This window comes from Solanum tuberosum, unplaced genomic scaffold, assembly GCF_000226075.1.
Source record: "Solanum tuberosum cultivar DM 1-3 516 R44 unplaced genomic scaffold, SolTub_3.0 scf00281, whole genome shotgun sequence".
Classification (NCBI taxonomy): Eukaryota; Viridiplantae; Streptophyta; class Magnoliopsida; order Solanales; family Solanaceae; genus Solanum; species Solanum tuberosum.
In genome coordinates this window covers 239,808-261,918 of record NW_006239206.1, presented here as the reverse complement: position 1 = coordinate 261,918, position 22,111 = coordinate 239,808, and the positions used below count along the sequence as shown (strand labels likewise).

At 30.7% G+C, this 22,111-nt stretch overlaps 3 protein-coding genes and 1 non-coding gene across 4 annotated transcripts; all 4 read left to right on the top strand.

Annotated features, from left to right (window-relative positions):
* Window positions 1-625: 625 nt before the first annotated feature.
* On the top strand, window positions 626-5,115 carry LOC102602541 (protein HOTHEAD). Its single transcript, XM_006358793.2, has 5 exons — window positions 626-871; window positions 1,481-2,122; window positions 2,651-3,042; window positions 3,696-4,261; window positions 4,911-5,115. Exons 1-5 carry the CDS (start codon window positions 799-801, stop codon window positions 4,966-4,968), a joined length of 1,731 nt encoding a protein of 576 aa, XP_006358855.1. The 5' UTR covers window positions 626-798; the 3' UTR covers window positions 4,969-5,115.
* Window positions 5,116-6,695: 1,580 nt separating this feature from the next.
* TRNAL-AAG (transfer RNA leucine (anticodon AAG)) lies at window positions 6,696-6,776 on the top strand. The gene has a single exon. It is a non-coding gene; the product is annotated as a tRNA-Leu (tRNA).
* A 1,731-nt stretch (window positions 6,777-8,507) lies between these two features.
* LOC102592383 (molybdenum cofactor sulfurase-like) lies at window positions 8,508-10,904 on the top strand. The gene has a single exon (XM_006358848.2). It carries the CDS (start codon window positions 8,803-8,805, stop codon window positions 10,651-10,653), a length of 1,851 nt encoding a protein of 616 aa, XP_006358910.1. The 5' UTR covers window positions 8,508-8,802; the 3' UTR covers window positions 10,654-10,904.
* A 6,306-nt stretch (window positions 10,905-17,210) lies between these two features.
* Window positions 17,211-21,507, top strand: LOC102601874 (hydroxymethylglutaryl-CoA synthase-like). Its single transcript, XM_006358792.2, has 12 exons — window positions 17,211-17,491; window positions 18,014-18,120; window positions 18,303-18,435; window positions 18,896-19,039; window positions 19,168-19,326; window positions 19,709-19,782; window positions 19,869-19,944; window positions 20,045-20,100; window positions 20,188-20,275; window positions 20,401-20,541; window positions 20,678-20,827; window positions 20,985-21,507. Exons 1-12 carry the CDS (start codon window positions 17,420-17,422, stop codon window positions 21,171-21,173), a joined length of 1,389 nt encoding a protein of 462 aa, XP_006358854.1. The 5' UTR covers window positions 17,211-17,419; the 3' UTR covers window positions 21,174-21,507.
* The last annotated feature ends 604 nt before the right edge of the window (window positions 21,508-22,111 follow it).

Sequence of the window (22,111 nt, the reverse complement as noted above, 5' to 3'; positions counted from 1 at the left end):
GTTACTTTGACTTAAAAACACCTAAAATAAGTTAATTTAAATAGATTCTAAGTTTTAAATCATTTGTTTAATTGAGTACTTAATAAAACCATTTTTTCTTATATTATGACTATATATAATATAATAAATAAAAGATATTATTTTAAAAATATTTAAACAAAGTTTCTTATATAGATCAATCTAAACTATATATCAACCGGTCATTAACCTGTCCAAAACCTAAATAGATTTGACGAGTCAAATTAGTTTAATTCCCCTCACATTATGTTAAATCTAAATTTTATAATATCTAAACTTTCTCAATAATTATTATAACTACAATGTCCTTCACACAAATGTGTGGAGTAATGATTATGTGAAAGAAAATAAAAGAGAAAAAGATGTTTCCTATTGAATTAAAATCTTACAACTACCTTCTCCCCCTCTCCCTTGCCTTATCTACTAGACTATTACCATAATAAATAAAATAGTACCTATAATATATAGTTTTTTTTTTCTTTTTCAAATTATACACATATCTTTTTGGACCTAACTTGTCACTTTCTTTGTTCCTTTAAATAAATTCTCCAAATCACTATTATATAGTTCTACTTCTTTCTCCTAATATTCAAAAATTCACAATTCCTGCATTTTCTTGTTCCTTAAAAATATACACTGAAAATTCTACTAAGGAACATTTTGTGTTTTCCAAATTTATTGCCGTCCAAATTGTTTGAATTTTACTATATAACATCCTTTTTTCTTTCTAGTTTTCCATCAATCTTATCATCATTAAAGATATTAAATTAATTAAACACAATGAAGTTTGATTTGATTATTACTGCTCTTCTTGGAATTTTCCTCTTTCATGGATTTTGTTCTTCTGAAAAAGGTAAACAAATTCTTACCCCTTATAGTAATTTCGCGATTTCGTAAAAATATAATGATTGATAAATTTCGTTACGTTAAAAATAGCAAAGGTGTGATGTAAGTGAACACTTGTTTTCTGTTTGGTTAGTAGGAATTTCTAGCGTGTTAACGGATTAATTCAAGTTAAATCGCAAAAATAAGAATTTATGCTTTTGTAGTATAAGTTAACTTTATGTATACTAGTAATGTAAAGAATTTTTATATTAGTAATGTAATTTAACCTATAATTTAAGTTTATATATATACATTATCGGTTAAAACTTAAAACTTTTCTTTTATATTGCTAATGTAGTTTAACTTGTAGTATTGTAGCAAGCTAATAACTTGTAATTATTGTAAAAGTAATTTAATTGTGTAAATATGTTTTATACCATTCCTTAATTTGTTATAACCGACATGTTTTATTTTTCAATGTGGTAATACTACACTGTCCGTTGAATAATTTTCGAAGTTAAATTAACATGATCAACTTAATATTTCAAAATTAAAGTTTTTTTCTATGGCATAAAAATTAAATTCATATATTTTTTTTATTTACACAAATTTAAACTCTTTTTGTATAAATTTGCAGCTCCAAATTACTCATTTATGCGCCAAGCTACTACAGCACCGGAGATATCACATTACGACTACATAATCATCGGCGGCGGCACCGCCGGCTGCCCATTAGCCGCCACGCTCTCTCAGAAGTACCACGTACTTCTACTAGAGCGCGGCGGTTCGCCTTACGGAAATCCTAATATCACATATTTATCGACATTCGGATCTGCACTTTCCGATCTCTCACCGAAATCGCCATCTCAGCGATTCATTTCCGAGGACGGTGTAATCAACGCGCGTGCACGCGTTTTGGGCGGCGGAAGTTGTTTAAACGCCGGATTTTACTCACGTGCCGGCCCGAAGTATGTGAGCAGTGTTGGATGGGACGGAAAGCTGGTGAACGAATCGTATGTTTGGGTGGAAAATAAAGTGGCGTTTCAGCCGCCGGTGAGACAGTGGCAATCCGCCGTGCGCGACGGTCTTGTGGAGTCAGGGGTGGTGCCGTACAATGGATTTACGTATGATCATATTAATGGAACTAAAATTGGGGGCACGATTTTCGATGCCGCCGGACGTCGGCACACGGCTGCCGATCTACTTGAGTATGCTAACCCTAGTGGAATCACTCTACTTTTGCATGCTACCGTTCACAAAATCATGTTCAAAACTAGAGGTACGTATCTTCTCATGCAAATAAAGAAAAAGAAATTAGAAATCCGTTTTATTTATGTGATACTGTTTGACTTGATACAAAATTATGATAGAAAAATGGATAAAGGATCGTGATCCCCAAAAAAACCCCTCAATTGGCTGTATACATTGTCCGTGACATTATGGAAGCTAGACTTTTGACACGTATCAAAAGTATACTTAAATATGTCATGACAATTCTATGACTATAAGAACATTTTATCAAGTGTAATATACTCTCTCCATCGCAATTTATATGACATACGTATCATTTAGTCAGATTAGCAATAATTTAACTTTAAAATGTATATTTTACGCTTAATGAGATGATTTGTAGTCATACAAATAACTATGACTTATTTTAGACTATATGTTAGTATTTTATCTTTCTTAAACTCTGTGTTTAAGTCACGACAGATGGTTACATTGTTTACGTGAGATTAACTAATGAAATTCATTTAATTTTTTCTAATTTATGATTAAGAAAGTATTAATTAACAACTTTGTGCAGGATTATCAAGACCAAAAGCTCATGGTGTAATATTTAGAGATGCATTAGGAAAAAAACACAAAGCATATTTAAGAAGAGGAGAAATGAATGAAGTAATAGTTTCATCTGGGGCACTTGGAAGCCCACAAATGTTAATGTTAAGTGGTGTAGGCCCATCAGAACATTTAAAGGCCCATAACATTACAGTTGTATTGGACCAGCCCAATGTTGGACAAAGGATGATGGATAACCCAATGAATGCAATATTTGTGCCATCACCTGTACCTGTTGAAGTTTCTCTTATACAAGTTGTGGGTATTACAAGATTTGGAAGTTATATTGAAGCTGCCTCCGGCGAGAATTTCTCCGGTTATCGTAGTAGTCGGAGTGATTATGGAATGTTCTCCCCGAAGGTAAATTTTTTCTCGTGATTTTAACTTATATACACTGACGATATACATATATTTTAGAGTATCAAGCTATCTAATATATACGGTTTATCATTCGTAATATATAGGTGTAGTGACCTGGATAATAAGATTGGTAACTTATCATAAAAAGTTAAGACATTATCGGTACATATAAGTTAAATCCTTTTCTAATTTGAAGTTGTAGTCTATAATATAGTATCAATAGAAATCTTTCTATATAATGGCAATAAAATTATTTAACTTTTTCTTAGAAACACCTTTGGAACCTTGGTCAAGCACAAATTATTGTTCTAATATTAGCAAAATTGCTTTGCAAATTGATTAGTCAAATACAGCTGTTAATCTTTGAAAATACTTTGTCAAAAAGAACTTCTAATTAAAATGTTTTTCAAAATAAGTAAAATTTTGGTCAAACAGACTATAATAAGATTATTAATAATGAAAAATTAAGACATGTTAAAATACATGGATTATTATTGGTATACATAATTTATACTACATACTACAAAATGTATGTATATTCTTGTGAGGCCCAAACTTTCTCTAACTTAATGTTAAATGGGCCTAAGTGAAACCCATTATAGTCCTTTATGTTTATTTTAGTACAATATTTAAAAAATAGCCATTTCTTTCAGATTGGACAGCTATCAACAGTGCCACCAAAGCAAAGAACACCAGAAGCCTTAGAAAAGGCTATAAATTCAATGAATGCACTAGATGCAGCAGCATTTAGAGGAGGATTCATATTAGAAAAAATAATGGGCCCAATATCCACTGGACATTTGGAGCTCCGAACCCGGAACCCGAATGACAACCCATCAATAACATTTAATTACTTCAAAGAGCCAGAAGATTTACAAAGATGTGTAAATGGACTCAAAGTTATAGAAAATATAATTGAGTCCAAATCTTTTTCACAATTCAGATATGACTCAATTTCATTGCCAGCATTACTTAATTTGACTGCAAGTGCCCCTGTCAATTTATTGCCTAAACATGACAATATTTCAGTCTCATTGGAACAATTTTGTAAAGATACTGTTATGACAATTTGGCATTATCATGGAGGCTGTCAAGTTGGTAATGTTGTTGATCAAGATTATAAGGTTATTGGTGTTGATAATTTGAGGGTTATTGATGGTTCAACTTTTAATTATTCTCCTGGTACTAATCCTCAAGCCACTGTCATGATGCTTGGAAGGTTAGTATTTACTAATTTATACTCCTTCTGTTCTAATTTATATGACTCTTTTTTCCGTTTTAGTCTGTTTAAAAGAGTGTGACATCTTTGAAAGGGAACCGTGGAGTTAATAGTAAAGTTATCTCCGTTGTGATTTATAGGTCACCGGTTCGAGCCACTTTTTTTAGTCAATTAGAAAGAGTATGACACATTTGAAAAGGAAACTTAGAGCAACAATAAAGTTGTTTCCACATGATCTGTAGGTCACTGGTTCGAGTCGTGGAATCAGTCATTGATGCTTGCATCAATGTTGATTCTGTATATTATACACCTTAACTGAGGTGTGGCTCTTCCGTGCACCAGACTGTCTTCTTCTTCTTTTTTCAGAAAAAGAATGATATGTTTTTTATATTTATTAACAAGTTAATTTTTAACATCTCATTTTATACTTATTGAGACGATTTATGACTATATAAATTTTATATCATAATTTGTTGGTCGGAAAAAAAATCTTTCTTTTAAATTTTTTGTGTTCAATCTAATACCACCAGATTAATAGAGACGGAGGAATAAAAAAATAATTAAACTATATACCAAAGTCCTATAATTTGTTGAAATTAATATGTGATGATTACTAAATTATTTATTTATTTTTTTGGAAAATGTGCAGGTATATGGGAGTAAGGATAGTGAATGAGAGACTTGCTAAAGAGGAGTCAAATCATTAATTAATTGATCATAAATTCGTTTCTTCTTCTTTTGTTACCTTTTGTTTATGAATGAGAGTGGATTAATTAAAAATATATAATACCACTATATATGATGTAAATTGACTTCATTCTCTGTAATAATAATCCCAATAATTTCAGTAATAATATGTTTTGAGTTTAATTATTGATCTGGAGAATATAGAATGAATTCTGAGCTATTATTTTCATTCTTTCAATTCAAATCTTTCATATCGAGTAATAATTTATTCTAAATCTTAAATTCGCCTCTACATGAATTTTCAATGAACATTTGGAATACCGTTTGAAAAGACATTTCTGACTAGCCAATTTCTGATGGACTCTATTGAAAGATCACATTTTTACTACTAAATAAACAAGAATTAATTATTCATGGACAATTTTCTGATTAAATTATAAAATTCGTCGCTAATCTCATTTAATGACATATTATCAAAAAACTATATAAATGGGAAATATATATTTGAGTGTGGAGAAAGTATATTACAAAGGATATACCTCAAAAGAGAAAAAGATTGTTTGCCACCTACTCCTAATTAAAGCATCTCTGCTCTGTTAAAGGAATGCTATCCTTCTTTATATATTCCACAAATAATTTAAGTTATATATATCATTAGAATATATTTTTATATATATTATTAAATGTGAAATTTGTGATCTTGAAAAATAAAATAAATTAATACCTCTTACAACCGGTCAATTAATAAGGTGACCAGATGATATAAAAATAATGTTTTGTATAATTATATTTGTTCAGAGAGAAATATTTTAAATATTGAAGTATATGATCATCTCATTTAAAACTTTAAAGCGTGAGTATACATTTTCTATTACTATTTAATTATATTATATTGTCAACATTAATAGTATAAGATCATGGTACCTGGAATCTAAATTAACATTGGAGATTTATAAAGAGAAAGATCATGATCATCTCTAGATAATTTCCATGGCATGGACTCAAAAGTAGGAGGCATCATAAGAAAATATCCTTCATTATTGTGGTATAATTCAATGGCATATCCAATTTCATTAGTGCAGCCACTAAGTGTTGTATATCCCTATAAATTTGTCTCATCATTTCCATGAGGTGGTTCAAATAAAACATTCAAATTCGATCGGAAATAATCTCTGTCTGACTATCTCTATGAGGTAGAAGTATAATATGTGTACATTTATCATTTATAAGATTGTACTAAATATGTTATTGTTGGTATACTTATTAAGTGAAGCAGTTGTAGGGCAGTTCTCCGTTTGGCAGATATATGATTATAAATATAATCTGCCAAAGGAGAGTTGCCCTATGATTGCTTCTGCTTAATTATGTTTATATGATGAGAAGAAGAAGAATTATGAAAATGCATTCCGCATAAAGGGTGGCTCAATCGACGATCTTTATGTTGGGTGATTTATTTATTTATTTATTGTTGGTATGGTTTATCGTTTGATTAATTAATTAGCCTAAATAGGATCTTTTCATGAGTTTACTTCGATTCATATATATCATTTGGTAATTTATATACATGAGAATCATGTAAATACGTTTTACTCTATTACTTTATCATTTCAAATTGTGTAGCTTAATCTGAAGTACGAGATTAAAATAATTAATTAGAAACGAACATTAAAAATATAAGTAATTAGTTCCTTAGTGAGATTTATGTATTTTGACAATATATACATATGTGGTATATATACTAATAAATGTTGAGATGGCCGAGTTGGTCTAAGGCGCCAGATTAAGGTTCTGGTCCGAAAGGGCGTGGGTTCAAATCCCACTCTCAACATATTTATTTTTTGATTTTTCGCTTATAATTTTTTTTAAAATTTTAACATTTACCATATATTTTACCTCTCAAATTATTCTCATTTACATATTTCTGTTTGAATAATTTACCAATCAATTTAATTACTAGATTTTTCATTAGCACTGTCTACTTCAACCTCACTACACACCAAATAGGATTTAACTACTTTTTGACCATATGCATGCTAGACTTGAAAGAGATTGATAGCTTTACATGACCCTTATTGATCTGTTATGCAATATTTGCCTTGTACAACCTGCTAGTTGACTTAGTCTTCTCAAATTTATGGTATACTAAAACTAGCAATTTCCTTCTTCACAAGGTACCCAAAGATAAAACTAAAATTGTGTAAAGGTTTCGGTGCAGAAAATATCTCGCGTATACATATAGTTTGAAGAAAGATCATACATCAGGGGTGAAATGTCATATAGGCAACACAAGCATCACTAGTTGATTCTGCGATTTGATTATATAACTTTATTGTTGGTCAAAAAACCCGATTATAAATTTCTTGTTTAGTGTTATATTTTTTAAAATACTAGTTGGATCATACAACTCACACTTAGCTGTGTGTACAAAATATTTCTTGTATTGATCAAGTCTATAGAGTGTTAACTCTTGCACATAGGAAACTTGGCATTATATTATATAGTATCAACCGCCCAAACGGCAAGAATGAAAATACAGCTATATGTTTATCTAAATTTTATCACTTTTTAATTTTAATAATATTATTGGATAGTTTTTTCAACCCTAATTAATTTGAATTGAGGCATAGTCGATTGCCACTTACATATTTTGTATAGCATGTTAATTCAGTACCATAAACGATTTAAAACAAATTCTGTATATTAAACTTAATCTTCGTTTAAACAATGTATTCGATTAAATTTAAATAAATAAACGTATATACATAACTAGATCACATTTATTTTGAACCACTATCTCAAGAAACTTCTATAAAACTAACTTGACCAAAAAAATAATGATATTTTCTTAGAAAATGTAATAACTAACAATATTGGTGGGGATATAAATGTACTATGGTGATTGAAAGCAACTAGACAACATAGAATTTTGGAATGAAAAGTGACCACGTTAAACAAGTCCAAGAATTTTATTTTTTTTAGAAAAAAACATTCTAGTGAAATTTCTATGGAAAATAGATTGATAGTGCTGGCCACTATAAAAAGCATAAATCCTTGTTTTTTTGCTCTTTTTGCATATGCTGATCGACATTTCCAGCTAAATTTTCCAAGCTATTTCCACACCGAGGGCGGACCTAGAGTACACATTACGGATTCATTCAATACATATACGTAGATATATATATATATCGAGAAATTCATTAAATAAGTATAAATAATTGCGTCAAACCCATAAATCAAATGAATTTTGGTAGAATCTTATGTTCAGATGTCATAAACTAAAAATTCTGGCTCTGCCTCTGTTGGTCACACATTTTGTTGGATGCTAATATAATCTTATAAGATTATTTTGATGGAAATTTTGAGGAATTTAAGCTGTCAAGATTAGTAATAATCGGCAAGACTAAAGACCCTTTCAAGTGTTTAATCAGAAAAGTAATGATTTTATGTAGTGACTATTCACAGATTGACCAAGTCTAATAATTAAATTTCAATATAGAACTAAATGACCTATGAGAAACACATGTTAGGTCATTGTAAGTTGAGATAGAAATAAGGAGACTGACTTTTCATCCCTTATCATTGTGGAACTTCTTAACACTCCCCGCACGACCAGACATCAACTGGAGTGTGAACACTCATAATGGGGTCCAACATCGGTGAACAACAAATTGGGATGAACCTAGCCCGGATACCATATTTAACAACTTAAGACGCCTAAGTTGGGAAGGACAGATCAATTTTTTTCCCTCTAGACTTGTCTAAATAATAACACAATTTAGTTTACACATAACTTCCTGCAGGCTGCAACAAACCAAAAAGGCCAAGAAAAAGACCAAAAGAATCCTAAATCAAGAATGCAATCACCTTGTTTCAACTGTATTTGCTGCCAGAATTCCCATGGAGATAAAAACCCCACCTCTAAAATCAGCATAATCATCACTTGTCATCGCGAATTCATCGATGCAGTAGCTTCATCCATCCAGCCAAATTCCCAATTCACTAACCATGAGTGTTTGCCTTCTTGTGCAGAACTATTTGCCAACTTACAAGAAGCGTATCCACATTACAGTCAGACTAATCTTGCTGATGAAATTCGAGCTAACGAATACTATCACCTCACTCTTTCGAAACATGTTTGTTTTGATTACATTGGAAATGGCCTTTTTTCTTACTACCAACAACAGAACATGATCAAATCTCATCCAATTCACGATTCAATCGCCTCTTCATCATCAGCTCCACCTCCTCCTCCTCCTCCTCCTACTCACAACGAACCTTTCTTTAACATTTCGTATAAGTCAGTGAGTTTAACTACTCAATTGCTCTACGGAGGGCAAGAATCCGATATAGAACGTAAAATGAGGAAAAGGATTATGAAGTACATGAATATCTCTAACCATGACTACTCAATGGTCTTTACAGCTAACCAATCTTCTGCATTTAAGCTCTTGGCTGACTCTTATCCCTTTGAGTCTAATCCTAACCTCCTTACAGCTTACGATCATGAAAATGAAGCAGTGGAAGGGATGATCGATAACGCTAAGAAAAAAGGGGCTAAAGTGGTATCAGCAGAGTTCTCATGGCCTAATTTGAGAATCAATTCAAGAAAACTGCGAAAAACGCTTAGTGTCAAGAAGAAACAGGGGTTATTTGTTTTCCCTCTTCAGTCTAAAGTAACGGGAACAAGATATTCGTATCAATGGATGAATATTGCACAAGAAAACGGATGGCATGTCGTGTTTGATGCATCTGCTTTAGGTCCCAAAGACATGGAAACATTAGGCTTGTCGATTTTTCAGCCTGATTTTCTCATTTGCAATTTCTACAAAGTGTTTGGTGAAAATCCTTCTGGTTTTTGTTGTTTGTTCGTGAAAAACTCAACCATATCACAGTTGAACAAATCATTCACTAGCTTGGGAATTATTCGTCTTGTTCCAGTCGACGCGAAATCATTTGAACACAAAAACGACTCCTCTTCTTCAATTTCATCAGAATACAATCAAGAAAACTCTGTTTCAGAATTCCAAGAAATCGAACAAGTGTCTGATCAAGAACCAAAGAAAATAACCACATTGTTCGAAATACTGAATTGGGGTAACAAATCCAAACAGAAGACTCTTTCAACGACAACTACGAGCTCAAATGAACTGGAATGCAGAGGATTAGATCATGCTGATAAACTCGGCTTAATACTAACAAGTAGCAGAGCAAGGTACCTTATAAACTGGCTAATAAACGCGTTAACGCGTCTTCAACATCCTCATACTGAAGATATTCATATTCCTTTAGTGAAAATTTATGGATCAAAGATACATTTCAATAGAGGACCAGCTGTGGCATTCAATGTGTTTGATTGGAAAGGCCAAAAGATTGATCCAACACTAGTACAAAAGCTTGCGGATCGACACAACATATCACTTTCTTGCGCATTTTTGAAACATATATGGTTTTCAAAAATGTATGATGATGAAAAAAACACAATCTTGGAGAGTTGTGATGATGATAATTATAATAATAAGAAGAAGAAGAAGAAGGGGAAATTGAGTTGTGGTGTATCAGTTATTAGTGTTTCAATTGGAATGATGACAAATTTTGAAGATTTGTATAAGTTATGGAGTTTTATAGCTAGATTTTTGGATGCTGATTTTGTTGAGAAAGAGAAATGGAGATATAAGGCACTTAATCAAACAACTATTGAGGTGTAGATTGAATTTTTATTTTTATTTTTGCTGGAATTACCACATTGATTCTTTTATCTTCTTTTTTCCTATCATTTGTTTTGCAGACTATGTTGCTCGACTCTCCAAAATATGATATCTTATTTGTGTTTGATCCTTCAAAAGGTGCACTAATATGAAGGAATCAAGATGCATCTTATGGTGTTTATGAAGAGTCGAGCAATATATGTTTAGTATTTTTGAAGAGTCGAGCAAAAGATGCGGAAGACTTTTAGATATTATTCTTCCAACTTTAGTGAAATTATATATGATATCTTTCAAGTAACATATGGAGAGATTCCATTTTTTAAGGGTCATTTTGCACTTTGGTCTTTTCACTTTTTCGTGAGTTATAAGTTCATATTTTTGCATCATAATATCATTTCATAAGATATAAGTTCGATTTCTAAGGATAGAAATTAAATATCATTTCATATGAAGGGCAAAAATTAAAGACTAATCTACTAAGAACAAGTCCGGTAGTTAAATAATTATTTTTGTGATGACTCATCGAGTGGAAAATTCCAGCTTGGGCAGCCCAATAGTTGGGTCCATGTGTAACAAAATATGTTAAACTACCATTTGGGCCGTTATATGATCTAAGCCCAGTGGTTTTGTACCCATAACATTTGTAAAAGATTATAGTATAGATGTATATGGTATGTATATATTTGACTCAAAAAAAAAAATTGTACATGTGGAGATGTATTTTAAATAATGAATTAATAAATACGTACGTCTTTTTGATAACTTAAGTTTTTAGATGGAATAGTAACATATTACAATCCAATTTATTGGATTGTTATAGATTTGCAAGTAATGAATCCGCCTATTAAATTAAAAATAAAATAGCAAAGTAATTTTTTGTTATTCACATTTGTTTTTTAATGAGTTTACCAAGTTAAATTTGAGAAAGTAAAATAAATGGAGGGAATATTTTTAAGTAGAATAACTAGGGGACTCTCACAAGCTTTAAATGCTAATTTTTACACCTCAAGTTAACACACATTTCAACAAAAATATTAAAATATTCTAAGCTCGAATTATTCGAATCTTACCTACTACCAAGCAGATCTAGAGAAAGGTCATCACTTCAAAATGACGACTTTTTTGTAGTTATTATTTTTCCAAATCAAATGATAAAGGATTGAATTTAAAAGATTATGAATCATGACAATATTGCCACCAGCAATATAAAATTTTCAATTCTCCTGTCATTGTGACGAAATCAGAATTTTTATTAAAATATTTTAAAATATAAACAAATACACATTAAAAAGGTAAATTAAAGAGATTTAATATCTATTATATATATATATCTACTTAAATAAATGATTTTGACTTTAGTATACGGAAAAAATATTTTTGATTACTAAAAATTTTAAGGTATGCTTCTGTTTTTTCACGGCATTAGAGTGAGCCGCCATGGCTTACTTATAAAGTCTGAGAAACGTGAATTTCAGTTGGAAAATTTACTTTAAGTTGCCTCCATGGCGGCTTTATTTTTTGGCTTGCAAATTTTCCTTCTTATTTTAATCTTAACGTTGAATGTTCACTAGTTGGTGAAAGGAAAAAAAGAAAATAATATCGAGAACACTTCTAAACTAAGCGCGAATTATTAGTTTCATTTCTGAACTATTGATAGTATTAAAAATATCAATTTATTTGACAAACTGGACTTAAATATACTCTCGATCTTGTAACATGAGTGAAATACATCCCTAAATTCTCGCCAAGTTTAGGGGTGATTCTAACACTTCTCTCGGTTGTTTATTAGTGTCATGCTCCTACAAGAGTTTGAGACCACTTGCTATGTTATTTGACAGATCAAGGGTGATCGATGGTGTATCTAAATTTAATTAGTCAAGTAAATGAGTGTTTTTAAATCTGTCAATAATTGGAATACGATTGAAGGAAAAAATAACAAATTAATGGACTTTTATACTCTCTTTTTTCCAAATTAAAAGGACTTCATTGTTTATCACAATGCAAGTTGGATATTTAAAATATTATATTTTGTCAAATCAAGAAGGAATTAAATATTCTCTTTATTATTACATCCAATATCTATAAGCCTAAAAGGTTCTCTTTATTATTACATCCAATATCTACAAGCCTAAAAGGTTCTCTTTATTAATTATTACATCCTATATCTATAAGCCTAATAGGTCATGACAAAGTTATGTGCAATACCACGTGCGATTTCCCTCTTTGAGCTTGTGATAAAAAGTCATTGAATCTCAACTAAAAACACCTCCTAGTTAGACTAGCTTGTGACATGTTCGATTAATTTGAATTTATGTTAAATAATTTTATAATAGGAAATAAAATATTTTTTGATAAAAATAACCTTATATTTTAAAATTTAAAGTCAAAATCTTTGACTATATATGATGGCTATATTTTATAGGACTACTTAATTGATGTATCGCGATCGAATTCATCCAAAATAAAAAAAATCTAATTGACACTCAAAAAATAAACTATATTGGAAAAAGAAGTTAATCTTAAAACTCTATCAAATACTTGAAGCAAGAAAAGTATAGAATCCTTTAAGGAACATAAAATTTCTTACTTATCACTAATTAAGGAAATCTCATCTTAGCCTAATTGAACATTTTAACAACTTATCATTCCGTATATTTATTAATTCAACTAATTTTATTTCACCTAAATTTAATGCAACACATGTATATTTGACACATTGATTCGAAGTAAGAAGTAAAACTCATTAAATGGGAATTCAGAAAATAGTAGCCTCTTACGCTTTGAATGAACTTGACTTTTCTTGTCCTAATCAATAACAGAGTCGTAACTTTTATTAGAACGTTTAAAATACGAAGAAGTAAATGTATCTTAATTTTTATATATATAATATAACTTTCTTATCGAATAGATGAATATATTGCCTCTATCTAGCTCCGCTCCTTCGGTCCCACTGTACTCCATTGATCTGCAATTCTGTATTGATTTTGACACCAAATTTGTATTTTATTTTTTTATATTATAGTACTCCATCAGGTCTTTGTTTAAAGTATCTTCCTGTATGCACTTAATAAAATGGGGTCAGTTTTGGCTGTCAGCAGTATTATTAGCACCTCCCTCGTTTCTTTTCCGTCAGCCACCCTACACGTGAAAATTATTTTGGCTAAGGATAGCAAGACACGTGAAGAAATTGTAAAATTACACTGAATATATTATTTTTTTAATATTAAAAATTGAATTTAGAATCTTTATTGATTTTCTAAATTAAGTTTGAACGGTGTAATTATCTTATCTGAAAATTTATTAATATTATTATTCATTGGATTATTTCCTTTAAAAAAAATCATCATTTCTAGGATTTATTTTTTAATTTCAAACGATGTGGAGCTTATGAGTACAAAAAATTTAATGAGAATACCATAGAAGAATGTTGCAACAGAACATATAACTTAATTGTACTGTTAGACTTTCCTTAATTATTAATTAATTTTCACTTTTATAATATATTATATATATATTACTTGTACCTCCTCCGTCCCTAATTACTTGTCCACTTTTGAATTGACACACATATTAAGAAAACAATTAATGATATAGTAAGTTTACCATTTTACCCCTATTAATTATGAAGTGGATGAAAAAATTTACATTTTTCAAAGTAATTAGTCATTTAATTGAGGGTATAATAGGTAAAAAAAAATTGTCCTTTCTTGACTTGTCAGAATGGACAAGTAATTAAAGATAACTATAAAAGAAAAAGTGAACAAGTAATTAGGGATATGTAGTGTATCTTTTATTCACTGACTCGATGATCTTGGTTGGTAGCTTGCATTTATGACCGTTAATTTGTGTTGGTTTATTGTTAAAGAAGAACTCTTGTTATATATCGTATATCTCTAAAATGATATTAGATTTTAAGATTTAATCAAATTTTATAATCAAAGGATAACTTAAATAAAGAATATTAAAGGTGAAATCAGTTCTGGTCCAAAAATCAAATTTTATAATCAAAGGATAACTTAAATAAAGATATTAAAGGTGAAATCAGTTCTGGTCCAAAAAAAGGGAAATAAGACTTAAAAGCAATGACGTAGCAAAAAATTTCACAAAAGGTATTCAAACAAAAAAAAAAAATCCTATAGGGATTCAATCTTGCATACTCTGCACCTAATTGCCACCGAGCTGCTTGCATTATCCTATAGGTTTTAAGCATAAAAAAAACAATAAAATGCAGACACAGATTCAAATTTGGGCACCGTGTAAGTTTTGTTGTTTTGAGGATGTCCAAAATAATACATATACCCATATAAAATAAAATTTGATCTATATATATAAAGTAATTTTCTGATGAAAAGTGTTCAACTGAAAACTCGAACACCACCATAACTCCGCCCCTACCTATATATATAATGTCAATAATATTCACTATGTATAGGGGTCTCATCTTTCTTTTATAGAAAAAGCCAATATGTCCCCAAAATGGCAGAAAGATTACTCGTGCCCACTTTATATTGTTTCAAACAATATTTAGGTTATGTTCGGTATGAATAAAAATATTTTTCAGAAGATAAATAAATTGTTTTTTTACTTTTTTTATATTTGATATGTAAATAAAAAATAATAATTCAAAGCGCTCGTATATAAGCTAATGGTTGCTCCATAAAAAAAAAGTTGATCAGGTTTATCCCTTAACTATGCAAATAAGGCAGTTTTGTCTAATTGCGAAGACTTGAGCAAAAACTTATAGTAGACATTTTGAGATTAATTTAATTATTTTATGTTTCCTATAAAGTTTAAAATTGTCTATACTAATTTTTCAATTAAATATTTATTCTATTGTTTATTTTATTTTATTATTATCACTCTTACTGAAATTTTAGAGGACTTAATAATAAGTAATATAACATATTAATGTTTAGTTGAATTTAATTTCTCTTATCATATTATATATAGAGTTAGTAAAATAAATTTATTATCATAGAAAAATAAATTTTAATGGATTGGTAAGTAATTGTCAAAAATGATGTAATATCAGTAGATTCTCGAATCACATGACAATTAAAAGACAAATGACTTTATCTTTGATAAAAATAATACCGTTCTTTGACATGATCTGGAATGGCAAAGTCCGTAAATATAAGAAAATCATTTATATTAAATACTACCATAATATTTTTCATTTTATGAGAGTCAAATAGTTTAAGATTGACTGAAAATTTACGTATTAAATCTTCAATTTTTTTGAAATAAAATTTATATATTTTTAAACTACGTAAAAAGTACTATAAGTCACAATAATTGATAATTCAACATATTTAAAAGATATATGAAAAATTTATGGTCAAATAAATTTGGTTGAATCTCAAATTCTGAAATGTGTCGCATAAATTGAAATGAAGAGAGTATACAATATCAATATTTTCATATAATATTTTAGTTCTAAGTTAGTACTTCTAAATAGTGCATACCATCAAATACTTGATTAATTTAAGGTCTAAGTACACATTACATTCTCCGGTTTTTGAATTATATTTTGGTTCTAACTAATACCTACCATCAAATACATGAGAAAACAAGTACTAATGGGCTCAAATTCGCAATTTATAAAGGGGAAACTAAGTAAAGATCCCATAAAGGTAAAATAATTACAAACATTTTCAATCATATTCCACTAAATAATTATACTATATACTTTCAACTAATTTCGCTTAGCTGATACTAAATGAGTATCATATATTGTATTGGTACTTTTGCTTAATTGATACTAAATCAGTATATATATAATGTATTGGTATCATTAAGAAGCCTCAATGATACTATATAAATATATATACTCTTATAGTATCATTGATTAATGAATAATTTATGAACAAGAAGCCTTAATGATACCACAACAATATACATATACTCTTATAGTGCCATTGATTAAGTAATTTCTGAACAAGAAACCTTATATATATATATATATATATATATATATATATATATATATATATATATATATATATATATATATATATATATATATATATATATATATATATATATATATATATATATATATATATATATATACTGATTTAGTATTAGTCAAGCTAAACTATCAGCCTTAATGATATCATTACAATATATATATATATATACTGATTTAGTATTAATTAAGCGAAATTATCAGCTTTAATGATACCAATACAATATATGATACTGATTTGGTATTAGTTAAGCGGAAATTATCAGCCTTAATGAATGAGGGTATGGACTGTAATATTTTTTGAGAGAATAGGTATTTTTTGAATTACCTTGAATTGGATACGAACATGTAATTATTTTGAGTTTTATTGGTTATTTATGTAGATTTTCCATTTAAAAATGATACCTTTATTATTTCTTTGAGGCTTTGCTTCAAAATTAAAATTGTTAAACAATATAGAAAATATATATTTTTGAAACGAATTGAAAAGGAAAATAGGACGAGAAGAGGGGCAGGGAGTAGAATTTATTTGGAAAATAAAAAAAATGTTGGTCTGTATTTGAGGGCTGGAAAGAGTAGTATATAAATCTTATACGAAGCTCTCTCTCTCAACACACAACTTCACTCATTTCTCGAATCACTCTCTTTCTCTCTCTTCCCGAACTTGTAGGATTTCAACTCGAACATACTCCTCGCCGGAGAACGAAATAAACGTCGTCGGTGTTCAGGTAATTGAAGGTTCTACCTTTGATCCGTTCAATTCTTTTGGCTCGAAGTTGTAGTTGGAACAAATCGGAAATGGCTTCTCAACCGAAGAATGTTGGAATTCTCGCCATGGAGATTTACTTTCCTCCTACTTGTCTTCAGCAGGTAAAATTTCCCGAATAAATTTTGCTAAATACGTATATACATCCACATGCGTATATTTATACTTGCAGATGTGTATTACGATTGGGTTGTATGTTAGGTGCTACAGTTTTGGCTGAGGAAAAATGAAATCGGCTTCTTCGGAATAATGATTTTCTCGATGTTAATAATTACCAAATACCTTTTGTTATTGCGATTTGTATTTCTGTAAAGTTTCCTTTCCGTTAGAAATTGTTTTTTTACTTCAAAATTATTAAGTTTACTTATACTTATACAGAGAAAGTCATAATTGCTTGGAAAGTTAGATTTCTATTTAAGATCTCATGATTTATGAATATGAGATCATAGATTTTAATTTATTGCACTTGCATGTTGATTGTTAAATGTATTGTGTATAGCTAGCTATACACTTTACATGGTTTTGGTGCTTTGAAGCTATTTTTCTGATATAATGTAATATTCAAACAAGTTAATAGATTCGAGGGAATAGATCTGATAATTTCTATGAAAAAATGCAATGTTTAGGAAGTATTGGAGGCTCATGATGGAGCAAGCAAAGGCAAGTATACAATTGGTCTTGGACAAGATTGCATGGGCTTTTGCACTGAGGTTGAAGATGTCATATCAATGAGGTATGCAACTAACTTCAGTAGCTGCAGCAACTCCGTATCAATTTCAAACTAGTGAGGATAAGAATGTGAATCCTCATTGCTCTGGTTCATATGGCTCGATTTCATTTCAGTACTTTATAATACTGGGGATTAATTTCATTAGAAACTGTTGTATTTCTTCTCATTGAATTTTTCATCATCAGTTTGACAGCTGTTAATTCCCTACTGGAGAAGTATTCTGTTGATCCGAAGCAAATTGGTCGGCTAGAGGTTGGAAGTGAAACTGTTATTGATAAGAGCAAATCCATCAAGACATTCTTAATGCAAATATTTGAGGTATTGGCTGTTGCTTCTAAGAATGCTGATTAGTAAACAGTCAATTATGGTGCTTTCAAACATGTGGACTAGTGAGACTTAACTACTAACTTTTGCATGATGTACTGCTGATTAGCTCAAAAATAAAATATTAGTTGCAGTCAAGTATTATAAATTATTAAAGACATGGCTTTTTTGCTGATGCTGTTTGTAACCCATCTATATTGTCATATAGGTGAAAACAAGTATAATGATAATGTATTATGCAGTTAGTTACTTGTTTTATTACAAAGTAACTCCTCCAAAATGAGCTTAATATTTGCTTTGACATTTAACCTTGGAAAATAAAATGTTTGTTGCATCAATTTTCCCCGTTTGTCTTTCTGGATTTTCCTCTTCACTGCTAAAGCTTTACTTTGTGGTTATCACTTATGTTTATCATCAAAACTTATTCTTGTGCTTTACCATGTGAAACAAGCAGAAACATGGAAATACTGACATTGAAGGAGTTGACTCAACTAATGCCTGCTATGGGGGAACTGCTGCGTTGTTCAACTGTGTAAATTGGGTGGAGAGTGCTTCATGGGATGGACGCTATGGTCTTGTAGTATGCACGGATAGCGCGGTATGGTCATTATTTTCATGCTTTCTACAACTTTATTTTTATTCTATTGCTTTCTTATTAGATACATAGACTGCAATGCCTGAGCCTTGCATGATTTTGTCCATTTATTTGAGAATTTCTGTTCACAGGTCTATGCAGAGGGGCCTGCTCGGCCTACTGGAGGAGCTGCAGCTGTTGCTATGCTTGTTGGGCCTGATGCTCCTATAGTATTTGAAAGCAAGATCAGGGCTAGCCATATGTCCCATGTCTATGATTTTTACAAGCCCATCCTTGACAGTGAATATCCAGTAATTTCCTTTAGTCCCTGCTTGTCTTGTTGATCTTCATATTTCACATGAATGTTTCAAAATGCTATTTTGTCAAAGCTTTGGGTTAAATAATTTGATTTTTTGAGAGTAGTGGGTGTTGAGAGTGGTATTTTACAGAACTGATAGAATCTTTTGCAAGCTGCCACTTGCTGCTGATACCTTTATGATTGCTTCTTAGAGAAATTGGATAAAAACATGATTTCGATTATATCAGATAGCAGTGTATTGCACGGAAATCTGTAGAATTTCAGTATCTCTTGTTAGTTCCTTATTACCAACATTCTTGATGCCTGCTGCATCATCACTGTTGAAGCTAATTTTCCATCTGTGCTCTGTTTTATGATGTTAATTGTTTTTGCAGGTGGTTGATGGTAAGCTTTCACAAACTTGTTATCTCATGGCACTTGATGCTTGCTACAAGAGTTTATGCAACAAGTAAGTTTCCGGTTGATGCAACCTTATATTTGGAAATAAGTTTCTTAACTGTCTTCATTTAGTGACCTTTTACTTCCATCTTTTAGATATGAGAAATTGGAAGGCAAGCAATTTTCAATGACGGATGCAGCCTACTTTGTGTTCCATTCACCATACAACAAGGTAGCTTATGAGAATCCCATACATATTATAATTTCCTTTTTCTATTTCTCCTAATAAAGGGATATAAACAGTTAGCTGAATCTTTTTTTTAATCATGCAGCTCGTGCAGAAGAGTTTTAGTCGATTGCTGTTCAATGATTTTCTAAGGAATGCTAGGTGTGTTACTAATTTTCTCTTAGAAAGAAGTCTTTTCTTGTTTAAAGTAATTCTTTGGACTGATCATCCTCATTTCTGCATTTGCAGCTCTATTGATGAGTCTGCCAAAAAAATCCTGGCCCCCTTTGAATCCTTAACCGGTGATGAAAGCTACCAGAGCCGTGATCTTGAGAAGGTTCACCTTCTTCCTGCTATTCTTTTTCAATACATTGTTGGAAGCAATGAAAATGAAGTCCAAAGTAAGATATATGTTTCCTAAGACTGAGCTGAGAATGGATTTTTTTTTTCATGCACATACAGACATCCCAACAACTTGCTAAACCGCTTTATGATGAGAAGGTGCAGCCTACCACATTGATACCAAAACAAGTTGGCAACATGTATACCGCATCTCTTTATGCTGCTTTTGCATCCCTCCTTCACAATAAGCACAATACATTGGTAAATACAAGTTACTTTTTTTTTTTTTGTTCCTTACTGCTCAATGTAAATACAGGTTACTTTTGTTCGTTACTGCTTGTTTCACCACCATCGCCTAAATAGTTCTCCCGGTTTCTGAATCATTTTGTCACCTCAGGCTGGTCAGCGGGTAATCATGTTTTCCTATGGGAGTGGATTGACTGCGACTATGTTTTCGCTAAAGTTTAACGAAGGTCAACATCCTTTTAGTTTGTCAAACATTGCAAGCGTGATGAATGTCGCAGAGAAGTTGGAATCGAGACATGAGGTATGCTAAATTCTGATCTCACGATCACTTGTAGATTTAGACTCCATCACTGACTTCATTTAAGCTATAAGATATCCAAATAGCTGTCAGTGATTTTATTGAACTATCCCTCTTTTTTCATCATAACCCTGACTGATGTCAATAACATTTTGTGCAGTTCACTCCTGAAAAATTCATCGAAATATTGAAACTAATGGAGCACAGATATGGTGCCAAGGACTTTGTGACCAGCAAGGATTGCAGCCTTCTCGCACCAGGAACCTACTACCTAACAGAGGTTGATTCCAAGTACAGAAGATTTTATGCAAAGAAGGCTCACGAGAATGGGCAGGTCAACGGACACTAAGACACCAAACATGGTCCGTCCTTGCACGGTGTAAGGCCATATAGTAGGCTCGTGCTGTTTAAGTTATTGTTAGCGCATAGAAGAATAACTAGTGCTCTGGCAGATTCGATTGTTATTACATGTAGTTTCTTTTCCAGAGTAGTAGATCCTATGCCTTTTTTCTTTCTTTTTTTCAGTTCCCGACGAGTTCTAATGTTGTGCATCTCCTTGTCTTCACCTGTTTGTGAAATGATTGTAAAAGTCATCAACCTAGTCTTTGGTTGGAATTCATTTCTCATCTGTAATAAACTAATGTATTTATGAGAAAAATCATTTCAATGGGTGATTGTTGAAATTTATAAACCCGTGAAAATATGGTAAATAGATTTTCACATAAGTATTATTTAAAATCAGAAATCAAGTGTTACATTAGTCATGCATTTTATATTGAAATTATTTATTCCTACCACCATCAACCAACTAGGTTCAAGTGTTAGGTATTTTTTTTCCCATTGGATACTAGTTTGTGATTTTCAGATAACGACCCTCGGATCAATTTTGACTTGCATATTTTCCTTCTTATTTTGATAGTAACGTTTTGAAGTTGACTAAAAGCTGGTGAAAGAAAAAGAAATAAACGCAAATGAAAGAACTTCTTTTCATTTTCTTTAAATAAAATAACTTCAATTAACACAAGTTGGACCTTTAAAATACTCCAAATTGTGTACTTCAATAATCAATTTAAGAAGCTAAGGACTTATATATTCCCTTCTAATACATCCTATTTTGACGTTGAATATGAAGTACCTAAAAGGTGTAACAGTAACATTTCATAATACCAACATGATTTTCTTCAGAATGATTTTTTATATTACATTTTACTTCTCTACAATATATATTATTTTTGAAAAATTACCCCTCTATAACCTCATACTTAAATATTATATACATATTTAAAT